At 39.0% G+C, this 16,153-nt stretch overlaps 1 protein-coding gene and 1 long non-coding RNA gene across 2 annotated transcripts in view; one reads left to right on the forward strand and one right to left on the reverse strand.

The window, feature by feature from the left end:
• The window catches only part of REV3L (REV3 like, DNA directed polymerase zeta catalytic subunit), a 61,083-nt gene that overhangs the window by 43,302 nt on the left and 1,628 nt on the right, over positions 1-16,153 (reverse strand). Inside the window, exons 2-9 of the mRNA XM_083497730.1 lie at positions 8,859-9,048; positions 7,824-7,898; positions 7,230-7,390; positions 4,843-4,939; positions 2,975-3,069; positions 2,293-2,397; positions 1,010-1,094; positions 778-926 (exon numbers count right to left, since the gene is read on the reverse strand). Coding sequence (XP_083353856.1) covers positions 778-926; positions 1,010-1,094; positions 2,293-2,397; positions 2,975-3,069; positions 4,843-4,939; positions 7,230-7,390; positions 7,824-7,898; positions 8,859-9,048 — 957 coding nt within the window. The remainder of the gene's footprint in view (positions 1-777; positions 927-1,009; positions 1,095-2,292; positions 2,398-2,974; positions 3,070-4,842; positions 4,940-7,229; positions 7,391-7,823; positions 7,899-8,858; positions 9,049-16,153) is intronic.
• On the forward strand, positions 5,697-14,616 carry LOC310704488. Its single transcript, XR_014524815.1, has 2 exons — positions 5,697-10,208; positions 10,580-14,616. It is a non-coding gene; the product is annotated as an uncharacterized lncRNA (long non-coding RNA).

A 16,153-nucleotide genomic window follows, 5' to 3' on the forward strand; every position in this document is an offset into this window, starting at 1 on the left:
ACAACTTACAGAGTCTGAAAGAGATAGGAATTGATGGTGGCAAGACTTTTCTTAATACAATTTGAGCAAACTCAGTTGTGGTTATTTAAAACCGTTTTTAATGGAACTCGCAGCAGATCAATACATTTCCAAAGGGTACCTTCTCCTTTCACAAGTTGCCACTTCCCAGGCATTTTGCTCAGAGGAAGTGGCAGAAGATTACATGAGCATAAGAAGAGCCTGCTAGATCACGCCAATGACCCATCTAGTCCAGCATTGTGTTCTCATGGTGGCCAACCAGATGCCTATGGGAAACCTGAAAGTAGATCTTTCTGCACTTGAGAACAGAGGGGTGCAATTCAGATCTCCTCTTCCCAGCAATTTATGGAAAGAGAATAGAGTTTTTGGGAGAGGGTGGGGCATAAGGATGTGCACTAAAAATCTCTTTTCTTCAAAAGTTTCTCTCCCCCCGCCCTGCCCAAAAAAACTATTGGGGAAAGCAAATGCAGAAGGTAACTCTTCCTTGGTGCCACTTCTCACCATCACCACACCCACAGAAACAGTGAAATGCAAGCATGCAGGGGGAGAAATGTTTTTTCTGTGCCTTTCTCTCTCTCTCTCTCTCTCTCTCTCTCTTGTAGACAGACATGCAAAGGTAAAGATTATTCCTTGTGCATTCTTCTATGTCTCTTTCTCCTCCTTTGCTCAGTTTTCCCATAAAAGTAATTCCAGCTAGGATGTACTCATGTAAGGTGAGCTGTATTTGACTTAAAAGCCAACTGTATGAATACTACTAACCTTTGCTGAGTTCTTTATCTCTGTGTACTTCTACCATATTTGCTGGTGAACACGGAACAACTTTAGGAGATTGTACCTCAGAATGTAGCGTCAACTCTGCAGAGAATTCCTGTGATCCATTACTGTAGTCCAGTGATCCAGATAATGTCCTTATTAATAAATAAAAAAAACTTTTAAAATGACTGTACAACTCACAAATAAAAACAAGAGTAACAGCTAAATGAACGCTTACACAGAGAGATCACTTTGCTTGAGGATTTCTTTAAGCCTCTTCTGAAAGATTTTTTCACTTTCTGTTGCAGTTACAAATCCACGATCTTTAATTAAGGGGGGAAAGTTATACAGGATGGTTAATACAGCAACAAAGAAAAGACTACTGAATTCCTAAATAAGAAACTGAAACTTCATTCTATTAACAATTAGTACCCTTCTCTTTATGTATTTTTTCTAATACTTTTAAGCTCAGAGCAAGCAACATAGTTTGAATTTCAAGCAGCTCTGAGCCAATTTTAAAAAGGTTGTCTTCTTTTTATCATGCTTTTTATATAGTTATAAAAATATTATAAGGAATATAATCTGTTGATTATATCCAAATTTGCTGTTCTACTAATTAAGTTTCTCCCACTCACAGAAGGCTGTTTCCAACTTAAAGGAAGAGCACTGTGTGAAAAAACTGACTCTAAATCCAGAGGAATTCTTCCGTTTGCACAAACATTCTCAAAAACGTTTGTAATTACCTACTACTTGATGCCGCAACTGATTGTAGGAACCTAGAGCACTATCAAATTATAGCTTGTGGGATCACTTTCAGTTGCTGCAGCCCAAGGATGTGAATGGGATGCTTGCAGTGTTAGGACTGACTTACATGCTCTCTCAATTGTTGCCCATAAGATCTGGTAAAATCTAGGAGGGGATTGATGGTATGGGTCCAAGGAGTGATCAATGCCTCACAAAGGAATGGAAATACACCTAAAGCCTTGAAAAAAAGAGTCTCAAGTGGATTCTGTTGTTTGGAGAGCTTATGCCCAGCTTAGGCTGGTTTGCCAGCTATGGCCATTCCTGGAACAGGTAGCCTGGCCTCAGTTGTCTATCTTCTGGTTATTTCTCATCTGGACTACTGTATTGCATTGTGGGGGGGGCGCTGTCCTTGAAGGTGGTCTGAAGATTGCAGCAAGTGAGGCTGGTAAGTGGAGCAATCTGATGGGACCATGTGTCAGCAGTCCTGAAACTGTTGCACTGACTGATTAACCATTTTTAAATTAATCAAGAAACCAGGCACTGCTTACTTGAGCAGCAGCTTAAATAAAGAATGTAAAGTTTACTATCATGATGTCTCCATTAATTTTTTTAACTACAGTACTGTATTAGAAGAAGAATGGGAAAGCTTCTTGACTTTCTGATTGCTATGATAAAATTAACAACCCAACAAGCAGCAAATGCTTAATTGAGTACCTGCCCAGGAATTGTGACTGAGAAATAAATATGTAACAACAACAACAACGCCCTGTGAGTTACCTTGTGAGTTAGGAGGACTAATTTGAGAGGACTCATTGTTTTCTCTACGCCGTTGTTTCTCATCATCCCATATCGCCTGCAAACCTGGGTTCCGACCAACCTGGGCTGGAAAAAGTGAAAAATACAGCAAATTCAACAGGAGTGTGTGTCAAGCTTACTAAAATGTAAACTGCAAAACCTCTTGTTTGTACAATCTATGCTGTTTGCAAGAATTAACCTGACTACTGTGGTGAGGGGGCGCTATGTTGCTGCCCTCCCAATAGCAGCATTGCTGCTGTTTACCATAATGCTGTGGGAGTAAGGTAGGACACTGTCTTCAGTACCAGAGTGGCTCAGCTAGCGTACCTGTCCCTGCACCTTCCCAGTAAGTGGCAGCAATGCCACTGTTGGGAGGGTAGCAGTGTAGCACCCCGCCACCTGTTCCTGCCTTCACCTTGTGTCAATTGTTTATATAATCCCTTCAGTTATATTTACTTACTAGATTAACTGTAACTTAGAGGTTTTAAATACCACTTAGGATGCATTGGGCTATGCCAGCCTTCCTTTTCTGCTGGCTGGGGCTGATGGGAGCTGCAGTCAGTCCAAAATATCTGGAGGAACAGCTCGGGAAGATTGTGCTAAGCACGCATAAAAAACAAACTTGTTAATGTCCTAAATGATTACACAAAGCAAAATTGTTTACCTTCAATATCCAATCTGTTTAAAATATCAGCAGCCACTGCATCTACTTCCAGTTCACAGGTACTCTGTGGTTCAACACCCTCCAGTATCAAAGAACTGCAATTATATTAAAATTAAAGGATGATTAAAATATGGTACTTTCCCACTAAAATTATATTCTCTTAAATCACAATTTATCTTAAATAGTCTGAACATTTTAAAGTCATGATATTTATACCATAGTTAGATGGTAGGCAAAGGCACATTAGTCATGCACCCTGAATGAACATGTATGCAAATCATCACCTGTTCCCTACCTTAATGGCACTGAGAGAAAGAGACTCATTTTACCTAAACAGCCCCACTGAAAGAAAGTATCTAGAGATTTGCAGGCAGCACGGGGCAGAATATACAAGCAAGTTAGGTTCAGAATATGTCTCATGGGATAAATACAGCTACCGTATTTTTCGCTCTATAAGACACACATTTCTCCCTCCAAAAATTAAGGGGAAATGTGTGTGTGTCTTATGGAGCAAATGCAGGCTCCTTGGCTTCCGCGATAGCAACACGAAGCCTCCGAAGCGCAGTGGGAGCGCCCCCGCCACGCTCTGGAGGCTTCGCGTTGCTTTCGCTGAAGGGTAGGTGCCCCTTCAGCTAAGGCGCAGCGCCCCTTCAGCTAAGCGGGAGGAGAAATGGAAGGGGCTCCTGCTGCTTCGCTGAAGGGGCGCTGCGCAGAGAGGGGAGAATTTTTTTTCTTGTTCTCTTCCTCTAAAACAAGGTGTGTCCTATAGAGTGAAAAATACGGTAAGTCAGGGTGTATTTAAATAAGTGGTTTGTGAATGTACCGAAAGGGAGAGACAGATTCATGTGTTCATGAAATATAGGCAAGATTTATATTTTTATTGTGTTTGATGTTTTATTGTACTTGTATATATATGTGGAGGTGAAGATATCAGTATGCAGCCACATGTGCTTTACTTTTCATGACCTGTAACATTTCCTGACCCATGTGAAGATGTTTTATGACTCTCTGATTGCTGTGTTTGAACTACTATATAAACTTTGTTCTGAAGTGCCTCGGGGCAAACCTTCTGAACTGGCACATTGAGCTGAGTGAGCTCTGTCCTATTGCAATAGCTATAATAAATGCTGGGTCCCTAAATCTGGATGCTGGACTTGGAAATAGTTTCCTTGGGTCTGTTGTTTATTCAAAAGGTGGTTGTTCCTCAACTGGGTAATGAACAAGGTGGTGTACAGGTGAATTCTTACCATACAGGGATTGCGCCTAAAGTCAAAATTGTGTATAGTCAAAACACATTGGGTTCAGCAGTGAGTGGGATTGCCAAAATAATGTTTCCCAGAACCCCACCCCTTACTTTATATTTATTTTTTGCCACTGGTGTAAAGCTGAATGCACACAAGTGAAACGTGCATAAGTTGAAGACTTACTGTATTTAGTAAATCCTGTTTGGTCAGAACCATATTCTTAACCATGGCTTAACTGGGCCTATCTGTGCTTCCTCCATCCAGCCACCTTTGTCTTGAATCAATCCACCAGTGACAGCAAGTAGACACTGAACCGGGGCAAATATTTATTTTTCTAACATTTCATGTGTTAATTAGCTAACCAATGTATACTTTCAACTATTTTTTAGTCAGTGGCCACTGTTAATAACATAATTATCAACAGCTATACTTTTAGCATTTCCTTTTCTTTTGACATTACTGTTTACAATTTTCCCCAAATATGCATATATTTCTGTACCTCAGGGTAACACTTCAAGCCTCTGATGAAGTGGAATGCAGTCCATGAACGCTTATGCCATAACTATTTTTTAGACTAAGTGGTCTCAAGACTATTTAGAGAGACATATATTCAGAGATGCTAACCTTGGTATTTGATTGTTTTCCCATTGAAGAAGGGTTCTGGTAGCAGAATGTCCTGACAAACTGTATTTATAAGATCCACTTTCTTCTAATACATCACCTACAAACAGATAACAGTAGATAAGCTTTCAGGTACAGTGAACTATTATTATTCTAAACATTTATTTTGAAAGTGATTTTTGTTGTTGTTTCTTTAACAAAACATTCATATTCCACTTGCATTGTGAATGAAGTCAGAATCCTATAACAAAAATAAATGCAAAATCAGTTTAAGAAAGGGTGCTTGAGAAAATACAAGAGCATCAGTAGGTATATGATTCTGAATACCATCTGCTGGGGAAACAAGCGGGGAAACTATTATTATGCTCAGGTCCTGCTTGTGGGCTTCTCATAGGCATCTGGTTGGCCACTGTGATAACAGGATGCTGGAATAGATAGGCCTTTGCTCTGATCCAGCAGGATATGTCTTATGTTCTTAAAACTCTAATCCCATTTGTTTGCCCTGTGACCTTTTCATCAGATTCAGAGAACATTGGGCGTAGCATAAGTAGAAGAAAACCTACTAATACTTTCCAACAAAGTTTGAGCTTCTAGAGCCTTAGCTTTTATTTGCTTGGGTCACGTATTTTATTTGCTCTCAATACTCTGTTCCACAGATTGGTCCCTAACCAAATGCCCATTAGTATAACTAACTGTCCTCTCACAACAGTACTAGTTTCCTGTTGCATGATAAAAAAGTATAGTTTTGGAAGAGATTAATCTGAGCCAGACATTTCTGTCAGAGAATTTGAAGCAGTTGCAATCTAGCAGTTGGGGTAAATTTTATATTTCTGAAGTTTTAAGTATCTGAGGTTTAATTTGTTTTTTAAATGTTTATTTTTATCATTGTCAGATGCTTTGAGATTTCGATAGTGAAAAGCAGGGTGTAATTTTTTTTAAAAAATAAGTAAAATAAATAAGGGCTAAACCTGCTCTCCCAGTGTTGAAAAATAGTGTCACGGTAGAGAGTCAAAGATAATTATTGACATTCATGGAAAGAGGAGCTTGAGAAATGTTAACAAGGTCCTACAGAGGAAAGGGGAAATGTCTGTGTACACACATTGCCTCAATCATATACAGTTTCATTATCAGTGGTGTGAAGGCCCAGGGAGTAAATGGGACTCCCCACATTTTTCCAGTTTTTGCTGGTTTGTTTCTGGAAAGTGGGAGAAACAAGGCAGAAGGAAAGTTGCCACTGTGCAAACTCAGAAGTGGAGCTGATACAGCACTCCTGCCAGTGCATTGCACAACACTAATTTCCAAATATCTGGATTCTCCCAGTCAGGGAGTAAGCACTGCCACTACACCCAACTGTCTGCTACTGCCTATGACAGACTCCCTAAAGCAGAGGCTCCCCCATATATATATATGCACTAAATGCTCTTTTGCCTGCTGGCTATGTTCCTGGAGCTGGGGTGGTGAGGATGTACAAAGAATGTGTCAGCATCTGTGGTAGGGCTGACAGGAGTGTTCCAGCTTCCTCCTCATGTATTCAGTTAATGCATGAGATGGTTGTTGTCTTATCAGCCTTACAACAAATGTAGGGCAGCTGTACGATCTAAATAGCACAACTTTGTGAATAAGCATAGAAAATTACTAGCCTGAAAACAGAATAGCCTGCTGAATCATCCCACTGCATTCCTTTTTAATGTATTTTACTTCTTTTTCACATGTAATAAACATAAACTAAAATAATCTAAAATACAATAAACAACAATGATAGCAGCTAGTCTGTCATTTATTGTGAAAAGTGTAACAGCATCTTAAAGTTGGAACCACTACTTAGAACTGATTTATAATGCCTATTTAAAGCCTCTAATCCAATAGGTCTCTACTAGTGTTTCCATAGGTTTGGGGAGGTCGTCTCGATTGATCATCACATCTCATATGGGAGCATTTCTATGCTAGGTGTGGAGGAGGGGGCTTCTCTCCTCTAGCTGCCTACCTGGTGTCTATCCTAGGCACAGAGGAAAAATGAAGCAATTCACCATATTCAGCTGCATGGAATTCCTTGTCATATATGGCTGCTGGCTAATGCTTAAATAGGAGGCTGCAGTAGTTCCAATGTAGCTCTGTATATGCCAGCTAACTTCCTATCATCACAAAAATAACCCTAAGAGAACCCCAAGCTGAATAAATTATCTCTAAATGTGGGAAAGTACTGTGTTTCTTTCCTCAATTCAAACTACAACTCTACACATTACGTGGTATACCAACAGTGAAGAATAGTATGGAAAATACATCATTTATTAGAAAGGCAGAATCCATTATCATATCTTGTGTCACACAAAGTCTATTCCAGAGATTTGTCAAAAACTGCTAAATAATGTTTATGAATTGGAATTGCATACCTTTTTTCTTCGCCTTTCTAAACTTGACAGCAGCCAGGTTTATTAGATTCATTCCATACAAGTTGTAATCTATAAAGAGCTGGAGGAGGTAGGGAATATGAGCTTCATGAGGTTGATAGTTTTTATTCATTATGGCTCCACCTTGTAGAAGCTCACACACTCTAAAATGGGAAAAAGTTAGAAATGAAACATATTACCATATTATTTAAATATAATGCTGGTTTAAATATAGCTGGTTGAAATATAACGCTGATCAATACTGAAACACAAGCCAAAAGTACAAAATATACTTTTTCTAGCACACAGAATTATAGCTAAACAGTCAAATTTTTAGGCACTAAAAACATGTTCCAAAGAGCCAATTTACATGTGTTATATTTGCAGGAGCAGATATTAAAAGAAGCTGTTTGCATCTGTTTAAGCCAGAAGTTCCCAAACTATGATCCAGGAGCCACCAGTGATCCACAGATTAGAATTAGAAGCAGCAGCTTCTAAATTGTCTTTAAAGGCAGCCGCTGGCAGAGTGCAATATTGAAAGGTAACAGGGAAAGTGTTATTTTCTAAAGTAGACACATCATATTTTTACTACATTACCTTTTCACCATAGCAGGATTATAAAGGTAGATCTTCATAAATTGTCTTTCTTTTTCATGGTAACCATAAAAAGGTCTGGAAAACAAATATTCAGTAAGGTGTAATGTTATTGTTTGTCCCATGATCTGTATGCTGAACAACCCTATTGTAGTAAATGGCAGTTCAGCACTTTAGACCTTCCACTAAGCTCCAGATTTGGATATCCTCTGTGCATCATAACTATGGCTGTTTGCTAGTCCTACATGAGGGGCATTTTATCATCCAAAAACTATGTAGTAAATGGACCAGAGTGAATCACAGGACTTGAAAGGTAAGACTTTGCTTACTAACACAATCCTAGATGGCTTTAAAACAAATCTTTCGCATATGGTTCTCAAACTATCCAGGAAATATTACAAAAGCTTACCAAAATATAGTATGTTAAAGAATATAGCACAAGTGTACAGGAAACCTGTGTAGTCAATATATTTAATTATTTTAATAAATTTATAGCCCACTTTAAAAAAAAATCTTCAGAGAAAGAAAGGTTGGGGTTGAATTAAACTCAGGACATCAAATTTACATGGCAACTAAACTGGTGAGAGAGTGGGAATTGAAATGACTTACTGGGAGGGGGAAAGTTGTTCTATTCTGTGTATAAGGATACTAACAAGTATTGTCAACTCAAAGCCTTTGCAGGAGTATTTTTAATACACCTTTTTTCAAGCTACAAGAAGGGAGATTCTGACTAAACATTGGGAAGAACTTTCTGACAATAAGAATTGTTTGAGAGTGCAACATACTCCCCCAGTTGTAAATTCTCCTTCATGGCCCCATCTGTCATGGATACTTTAGTTGAGAGTCCTGCATTTAAGGAGGTTGGACTAGATGATTCTCAGGATCCCTTTCAACTCTACAATTCTATGATTCTAAATCCTTTATTAACTAACAGTGCTTTATAACCTGAATACCTTATAAGTTTCTTTAAAGTTTGTCAACAGCAACTCACGCCCCACAACCCACCAAATTAAAAAGGGATAATAAAGTAATACTTACATTCCATATACTAGTGACACTTTGAATACATGCTGAACAGAAGAGGATGGATTTCCTAAAGCTACATTCAGTGCTCGGTCAATGCTGAATGCCAAATGACGCAGATAATGTTCTGCCAGCTGCCCATAACCATCATATGGCACATACAGGTAAGGAAAAATACCATGTAAATGGAGGCAAGTCTTCTGACCTAGAGAACCAGATACCAATATTTGAGAATCATAAAACTGGAAGATTCCAGAAAGTTGTCAAACCTATTTGCCAAAACAATTACTATGATTCACTAACTTTTAAGGCAAATAATAAAAAACCAAATTAATTCTATTGAAAGTAACCTATAAACATAGATTCATGAGTATACGTGAGATATGAACACCTTAAAGAAGGTGGATAGTTCATAGAAACAGGTTTACTGTGTGGCCTGTTTTTCATCAACTTTGAAGTCTACACAATAGTATTTCTGTTTGTTTCTATGAAATTTCTAACAATGCAAAATTTACAATCCTTCTTATTCATCCTAACAGACCTAGAGCACCAAACAAGGATGTCTACTGTCCCAAATCCTCTTTGCAAATGCAATAGAGGCATTAGTTCAAAAACATAAAGTGGCTCCTGGATTTCAAAGTATAAACACTTTGAATTTCGTACTGACATTTTCAGCACTGAATTCAATTAGACTGCTTCCATAAGGTGGGTGGTTTAAAAATAATTATGCAACGTTCATTATCTTTTGTATTAATTTATCACTTTTAGTGCAGAAGCACTTGCAAAAATCCATTTCATACTTGACTTTGAAATTCAGCAGTTTTCAATACATTGCTATCATTATAACTAAGATTATTTTATAAATAGGTAATAAACTTCGATCCCTTGTTAAAAGGCTTAAGGAAAGAAAAAAATGTCTGGAAAATATTGTCCTGACTGGGTAGGAATTCAACATGGCATAACTTTAGCCTGAGATTCAAGTGGCACCTTTGTTCAGTCAGGTTGTACTAGGAAACAGAGTAGCAGTCCATTCAATTAGACTGGGCCCTCACTTTTTTTTGCAGGGGAGGGGAACCAAATAATCATTATGCAAGGACTTAATCTTCAAAGTGTTCCTTGCAGCGCTTATGGAAATAGTGCAAAACTCAAAGGCTGGAAACATTTTCTACTTGAAGGTGGTACCAGCATCTAGCCCTGGATGAAAATTTAATTCAGCAATGTAAACTAGTGAAAGAAGAATACAAAAACATGGCTTCTTGGCTATGTGGTCTATGTTAATTCACAAGATGGAGAGATATGGATGCTGCTCTGATTGTTTTGACAAACCATCTTTGTATGGATACGGGTGGCATTATTTGGAGTAAGGTAAAGGTAAAGGTACCCCTGCCCGTACGGGCCAGTCTTGCCAGACTCTAGGGTTGTGCGCTCATCTCACTCTATAGGCCGGGAGCCAGCGCTGTCCGCAGACACTGCCGGGTCACGTGGCCAGCGTGACAAGCTGCATCTGGCGAGCCAGCGCAGCACATGGAACGCCGTTTACCTTCCCACTGGTAAGCGGTCCCTATTTATCTACTTGCACCCGGGGGTGCTTTCGAACGGCTAGGTTGGCAGGCGCTGGGACCGAACGACGGGAGCACACCCCGCCGTGGGGATTCGAACTGCTGACCATGCGATCGGCAAGTCCTAGGCGCTGAGGTTTTACCCACAGCGCCACCCGCGTCCCTTATTTGGAGTAGACCAATGTAACTAATAGACCTTAGTCATATACAATACTTTTCAATGGCAGTACTATATATTTTAACTGTATAGGGAAAATACATGAATATAAGTTTATGCATTTTTATGCCATGTTATTTCAAAGGAAAATTACCATATTTTCCTTATTAGGAAGCATTAAAACATTAAATAAAACATATATCCATAAACCTAATTAAAACAAAATTAGCCAGTCCAGAATAACAACAGAGTAGGTCAGGGAATTTCATATACAAAAAGACCTCATAGATACATACATAGAACAATTATTGCTCATATACTCAATTTTCCTGTTTAATTCCATGACACTATCACAGATTTTGGAAAAATCCAAATTTGCTATCAGGCACCTGAGAATTCCCTCCCCACTGCAGGAAAATGTTACCATATGCATGTGTGCCAGTGAGTCTGTTCCTTCCTCCCAAGGGACCAACAGATATAATCAGCTCCATGAGAATGAAAAAGGGATGGGGGCGGGGTTGTTTGTGTTTGTTTGCTTTACCTTATCTGCAGGTGAGTGGGTGGGAGAACTGTAAAACTGAACAATTCCAAAATTGTACACTGCATTGACAAAAAGGCAGTGAATGAATCCAGCCAATCAAACTATAACCATTAAGATAAACGTGTAAGACATGTTAGCAAAATAATAGGAATGACCTGAAATCACAAGATTTTAAAGCATTTCCTTGTTGTGGCTGCTACTTGGTATCAAGGGATCCTTTTTTTTCTAAGTAAACAGCAATTATAGTAGTACTCCCTGTAGGGCTGGGGGTGGGAATATCTGAGGTGCTAACAGTTTTGATTCTCTACTAAACTACAACCCAGAGCTTTATATGTATAGCTGAAAACCATGACTGGAGTGAGGAATCAATATTTTTTGGTGCAGCAGCTTATAGAAACAAAGAGGCAAATAAAAATTCAGTGTAAGATTTGGAGAAGAAGTTTCAGAAAAAATCTTGACCACAGAATCAAGAATCAGGCCATTCACACTGCTTAAACAAGGAGGGAGGGAGGGAGGAGAGAGGGGGAATTGACCTCATATATACTACCCAAACTTCGAGTGAAGGCAAGTTAGCAATGTAACAAAAAATAAATAAAACTCCTTTGGCATGTGGCTGCAGTTTGGTAAAAGCAAAGGATAGCATTCTACCAATTTAGTGGGGGTTTTTTTTGCCATGCATAGGATTTATACATAGGCCAAATGACTGATAATAAAATGCAAGCCAAAGTTAAAGCAAATACTGACTATAGTACCACTTTCTCAAGAATTTAAAACTACTTTTCTCTACTTGTTTATTTCTTATTATAAATTATTAAACTGGAATACACATTTCCATTACAAGCTACCGTAGTTAATCTTTTTTAGTTTCTTATTGTATGAAAATAGTATTAAATCAGTAAAAGCAACACCAAGGGCTACTTCTACAGCAGTAAATTTATGTTTACCAGCATGTGTACAAGGGTGGGAGGAGAGACCAGCTGAGTCCAACTTCAGCTCCCTGGCGTATACAGCCATATCATATGTACAGTGGAAGCATACATTTGCTGCACACACTCATTACATTTTTAGATGTACATGTAAAATGCTTTACATACACATGCAAACATATAATTGGTGCAGCAATGTATTTGATGCGCATTTTTCCATTATTTTGTTGTGTCCAATATAACACAGTAATCCTGGAAAGAAAATCTTTTCTCCTACATAAATATATTGAACTGGCTTTAAAGTGGGTACTGGGCAAGCATTTCTGAAGAGGGATTCAACAACTGGAGTGCCACTGCCCAAAATGCGCACCCTCCAGCAACCACCAGTTGCATATCATTTGGTGAGGGCACCTGGAAAAGGTCCTTCAGAATCTGGCTAAGTATATATGGGAGGAGATAATTCAGGTCACCTTGCCATAGCTATTTAGAGCTTTAAAGGTTAAATCAGCACTTTGAATTATTATTAAAATTTCTGTGCCTCCCTGGGAAGAGCATTCCACAAACGGGGAGCCACTGCAGAAAAGGCCTGTTCTCATGTTGAGACCTCTCATGGAGGCACACGAAAAAGGGCCTCAGATGATGATTGAATTGGACCTGGAAACAGAGTTGAAGTCAGTGCAAATGAAGAAGTACTGATGTAATTTGGTCATGTTAACCAGTCTCTGTTAAAAACCTTACTGCCTGGTTTGGAGGCACCTTAATTTTTCAGACCATTTTCAATGGCAGTTCCACATATAAGACAATACAGTAATCCAAGACATGTATTCCCCTTTACTAGCTATTGCACTGGATTAGTCATGGAATATGTGGCACAGTTCTTATCCCCATCTTCTCCTGATACAGTGGATCTTCAAGAAAACAAGTCCCTTTACTTTATTGACCCTGCTGTGCAGGGAGGGCAGCAGCCGATGGAACAAAATTCCCTCTTCACCAGGATTGTTGTTTGTCTCCGTACCTCAGAGCTGCTACCTTTGCTACCCTTCTCCCTTACCATTCTCACCCTACTGCTACTAGGTGTTTGTTGCTAATGTGTCATGTGCTATACAGGACATAAAAAAGTTTTATGCTCTTTGCACTATACAGGTGTCTAGACTCTAGACATAGTGAATAGCACAAGGTCAGAGAGAAGTATGCAGACGAGGACAACCAAGATGATCAAGGGTCTGGATACCAAGCCTTATGAGGAACAGTTGAAGGAGCTGGGTACCTTTAGCCTGTAAAAGAAGAGACTGAGAGGAGATATGATAGCCATCTGGTTTACTGCAATGCACTTGTGCTCAGTCTAGGAGCTGCACTTGTGGGGCTTTACTTGTGTTCAATCTAGGGGCTGCAGTTAGTGCAGAATGCTGCAGCACAGTTGCTAACAGGAGTGAGACCTTCTTCTGTTCTGTGATCTGGGTGTTCATTTGCTACTGGGCCAAGTTTATGGATTTACTATTACAGTGGTACCTCGGGTTAAGTACTTAATTTGTTCCAGAGGTCCGTTCTTAACCTGAAACTGTTCTTAACCTGAAGCACCACTTTAGTTAATGGGGCCTCTTGCTGCCGCCGCGCTGCTGGAGCCCAATTTCTGTTCTTATCCTGAAGAAGAGTTCTTAACCTGAAGCCAATTGGAAGCCGCACCTTGGTTTCTGAATGTTTTGGAAGTCGAAGAGACTTCTGGAACGAATTCCGTTTGACTTCCAAGGTACGACTTTAATTGTTTTTAGCAATAATTTTAATGTTTTATTTTATATTTTGTAAACTACTTTGAGCTTTCTTTGTTTTCAACCATCAAGCAGTATAATTATATTTTTTAACAACATATATAAAATAAAAATCTGAAGTATGGTGGGATAAAGAACCCTTTTAGTGGATGTGCCTCAGCTTGAAAATATTCTCCCCAGAAAGCTTCACCTAGTGCCCATTTTGATGTCTTTCTAGCAGCAGCCAAAGGCCCTTTTATATTTTAGGCCTTACATTGTTTTTGAGCTAAAATCTTGCTGAAGAATTTGTCTTTGCAAAGAATATACACGTAGTATATTTGGTATTCTCATTACTCCCCATTAGAGGTTAGCTCATTTTCCTGTTAAAGGCAATAAAGTTGTCAAAGGGAAACTTTCCAGTGTCAGTCTGCATACAAAATTAAGAAGCAACCATGATAATACTTATCTCCAGCCTGTTCACATGGTTGGCTGCTCATTTTCTTTCCCATCCAGAGAAAATACAAATGCTCCCCAACCAATGAAATGCACAAGCTTCAATAATGCAAACAATGTATTTACCAAAATTCAAATTGAGTAGTTCATGTATAAATCCCTTATCCGGCTATGATCACTCTAGTATTATATTATGCAATATATTGATTGCTTCACTGTGAGGTTGCATGCTACATCCCGCAGAAAATTAGTTGCTATGTAGATGATTCCATAAAGAAACTGGTACTGCAGTTCTTTAAATGACCACTGCCCTAAAACCAGGCAGGGAACATTTTGTAAATTGGAAGAGCTGCCCCCCCCCATCAGCAATGCCTTACAAAGGCTTGCCAACAGAGACTAGTAAAAAAAAAGATGTGGGTTGATGTATTTGAGGGTCTCACTTGTAAGAATACTCTGGTCACTGTTGTCATGTTGGATCTTATGCAAGTCATGGGAACACTAAATTGATGAGGTATGAAACTTTGATAACAATGCACCAGCTGTAGATTTTTAAATCTTCTTCTTTGGTGATCACTCATAGCCGAGTAAGATGGTCTTCCAAATACAAGGTTACAATAGCACAGCTATATAATACAGGTATACTGAGGCATAGTACAATGACAAAATAGTAACTTGCCAATTTTTGTACTGGCAGATATGCAGTCATTATATGAACATTCTGTTCAATTTCAGTGAGACTTCCAGTCCATTCTTATGCAGATTTACTGAAAGTAACTTCCACTGAATTCACTTTGAATATTATTTGGCTTATTCCCAAGTAAGATTGTATAGCAGACAGCTTTAAGGATGTTGAGAAACGCTGCTCAAATCTTTTTCCTTTCTGTAGCTCTCTCAAGGAGATGTATCAGGCTAATCTTTAAACTTTATAGAAGTAAAGAACACCTTATTCCACAGGCCATTTAAAAGTGCATAACATGTTATCAGGGAATTTTATTCAATTACTCTTTATGCTACATTGTGCAGGGGGAGGGGTTTTGCCGTAGTATGTTCCATTGTCACACAGGGATGGACAATTTTTATCTTTGCTTGTTGTCAGCCCTCACTTGTGGTTGCCTCCCTTCTCTCGTGCCCTGTGGCATATGCAGAAAACTCTGGGATAACAGAAAGGTGCTTTCTGGGCATTCCTAGAAGGCACTGAAGTACTGCCCCCCCCCTTTGTAAAAGTCCAGTGGGAAGGAAATAAAATATCCTCTCCATCTCACAAGTTGCCCATGAATTGTAGAGAATTCAGTAGAAAAGGAGGGTGTTTTTTATGTCTTTTGTTGGGCTTACATAGGACATATATTGCTTCTCCTCCCCATTCTCTGCACTGGGTATGCAGGGATGTTCACTGCTGCTGTGGATGGGTGTGTACAAATTTCCAAAAGTAAACATCATAATTGATCACAGTACTCAGGGCGGGGGGGGGGGAGCCACACTTGCTAAACAAGAAGCTACATTTAATGCATTAAAACCATGCTACTTCCACAGCTTCCTTCATACTTATGAATTATGAAAACAATTACCCAGTTTACATAACACTCAAAAATTCTCCCTTCATATAATTAGTCTGAAAACGAATTCAAAAAAAGTAGGCGAAAATAACATGTGACGTATTAACTTCTGCCAATAATATGTAGGATACTAAACACAAGCAAAGAATCGTAGAAAAGCTATTAATGTTTTACACTAGCATATCTTGTCAACCTACTTCCTTGTTATTCATTACAATATTTGGCCTAAGTCTGAACTATTGTGTCATTTTCTTGTGTAAGTCCAGTCTTTCACCATGCAATCAATATCACTGTGTGGTATCATCAATATATACGTGGCCCAGCTGAAACACTAACTGTGTAGTTGTCCAGGTCACTTTATGGCTACCAAAGGTTT

This window comes from Podarcis liolepis, assembly GCF_965112155.1.
Source record: "Podarcis liolepis genome assembly, chromosome: 3".
NCBI lineage: Eukaryota > Metazoa > Chordata > Lepidosauria > Squamata > Lacertidae > Podarcis > Podarcis liolepis.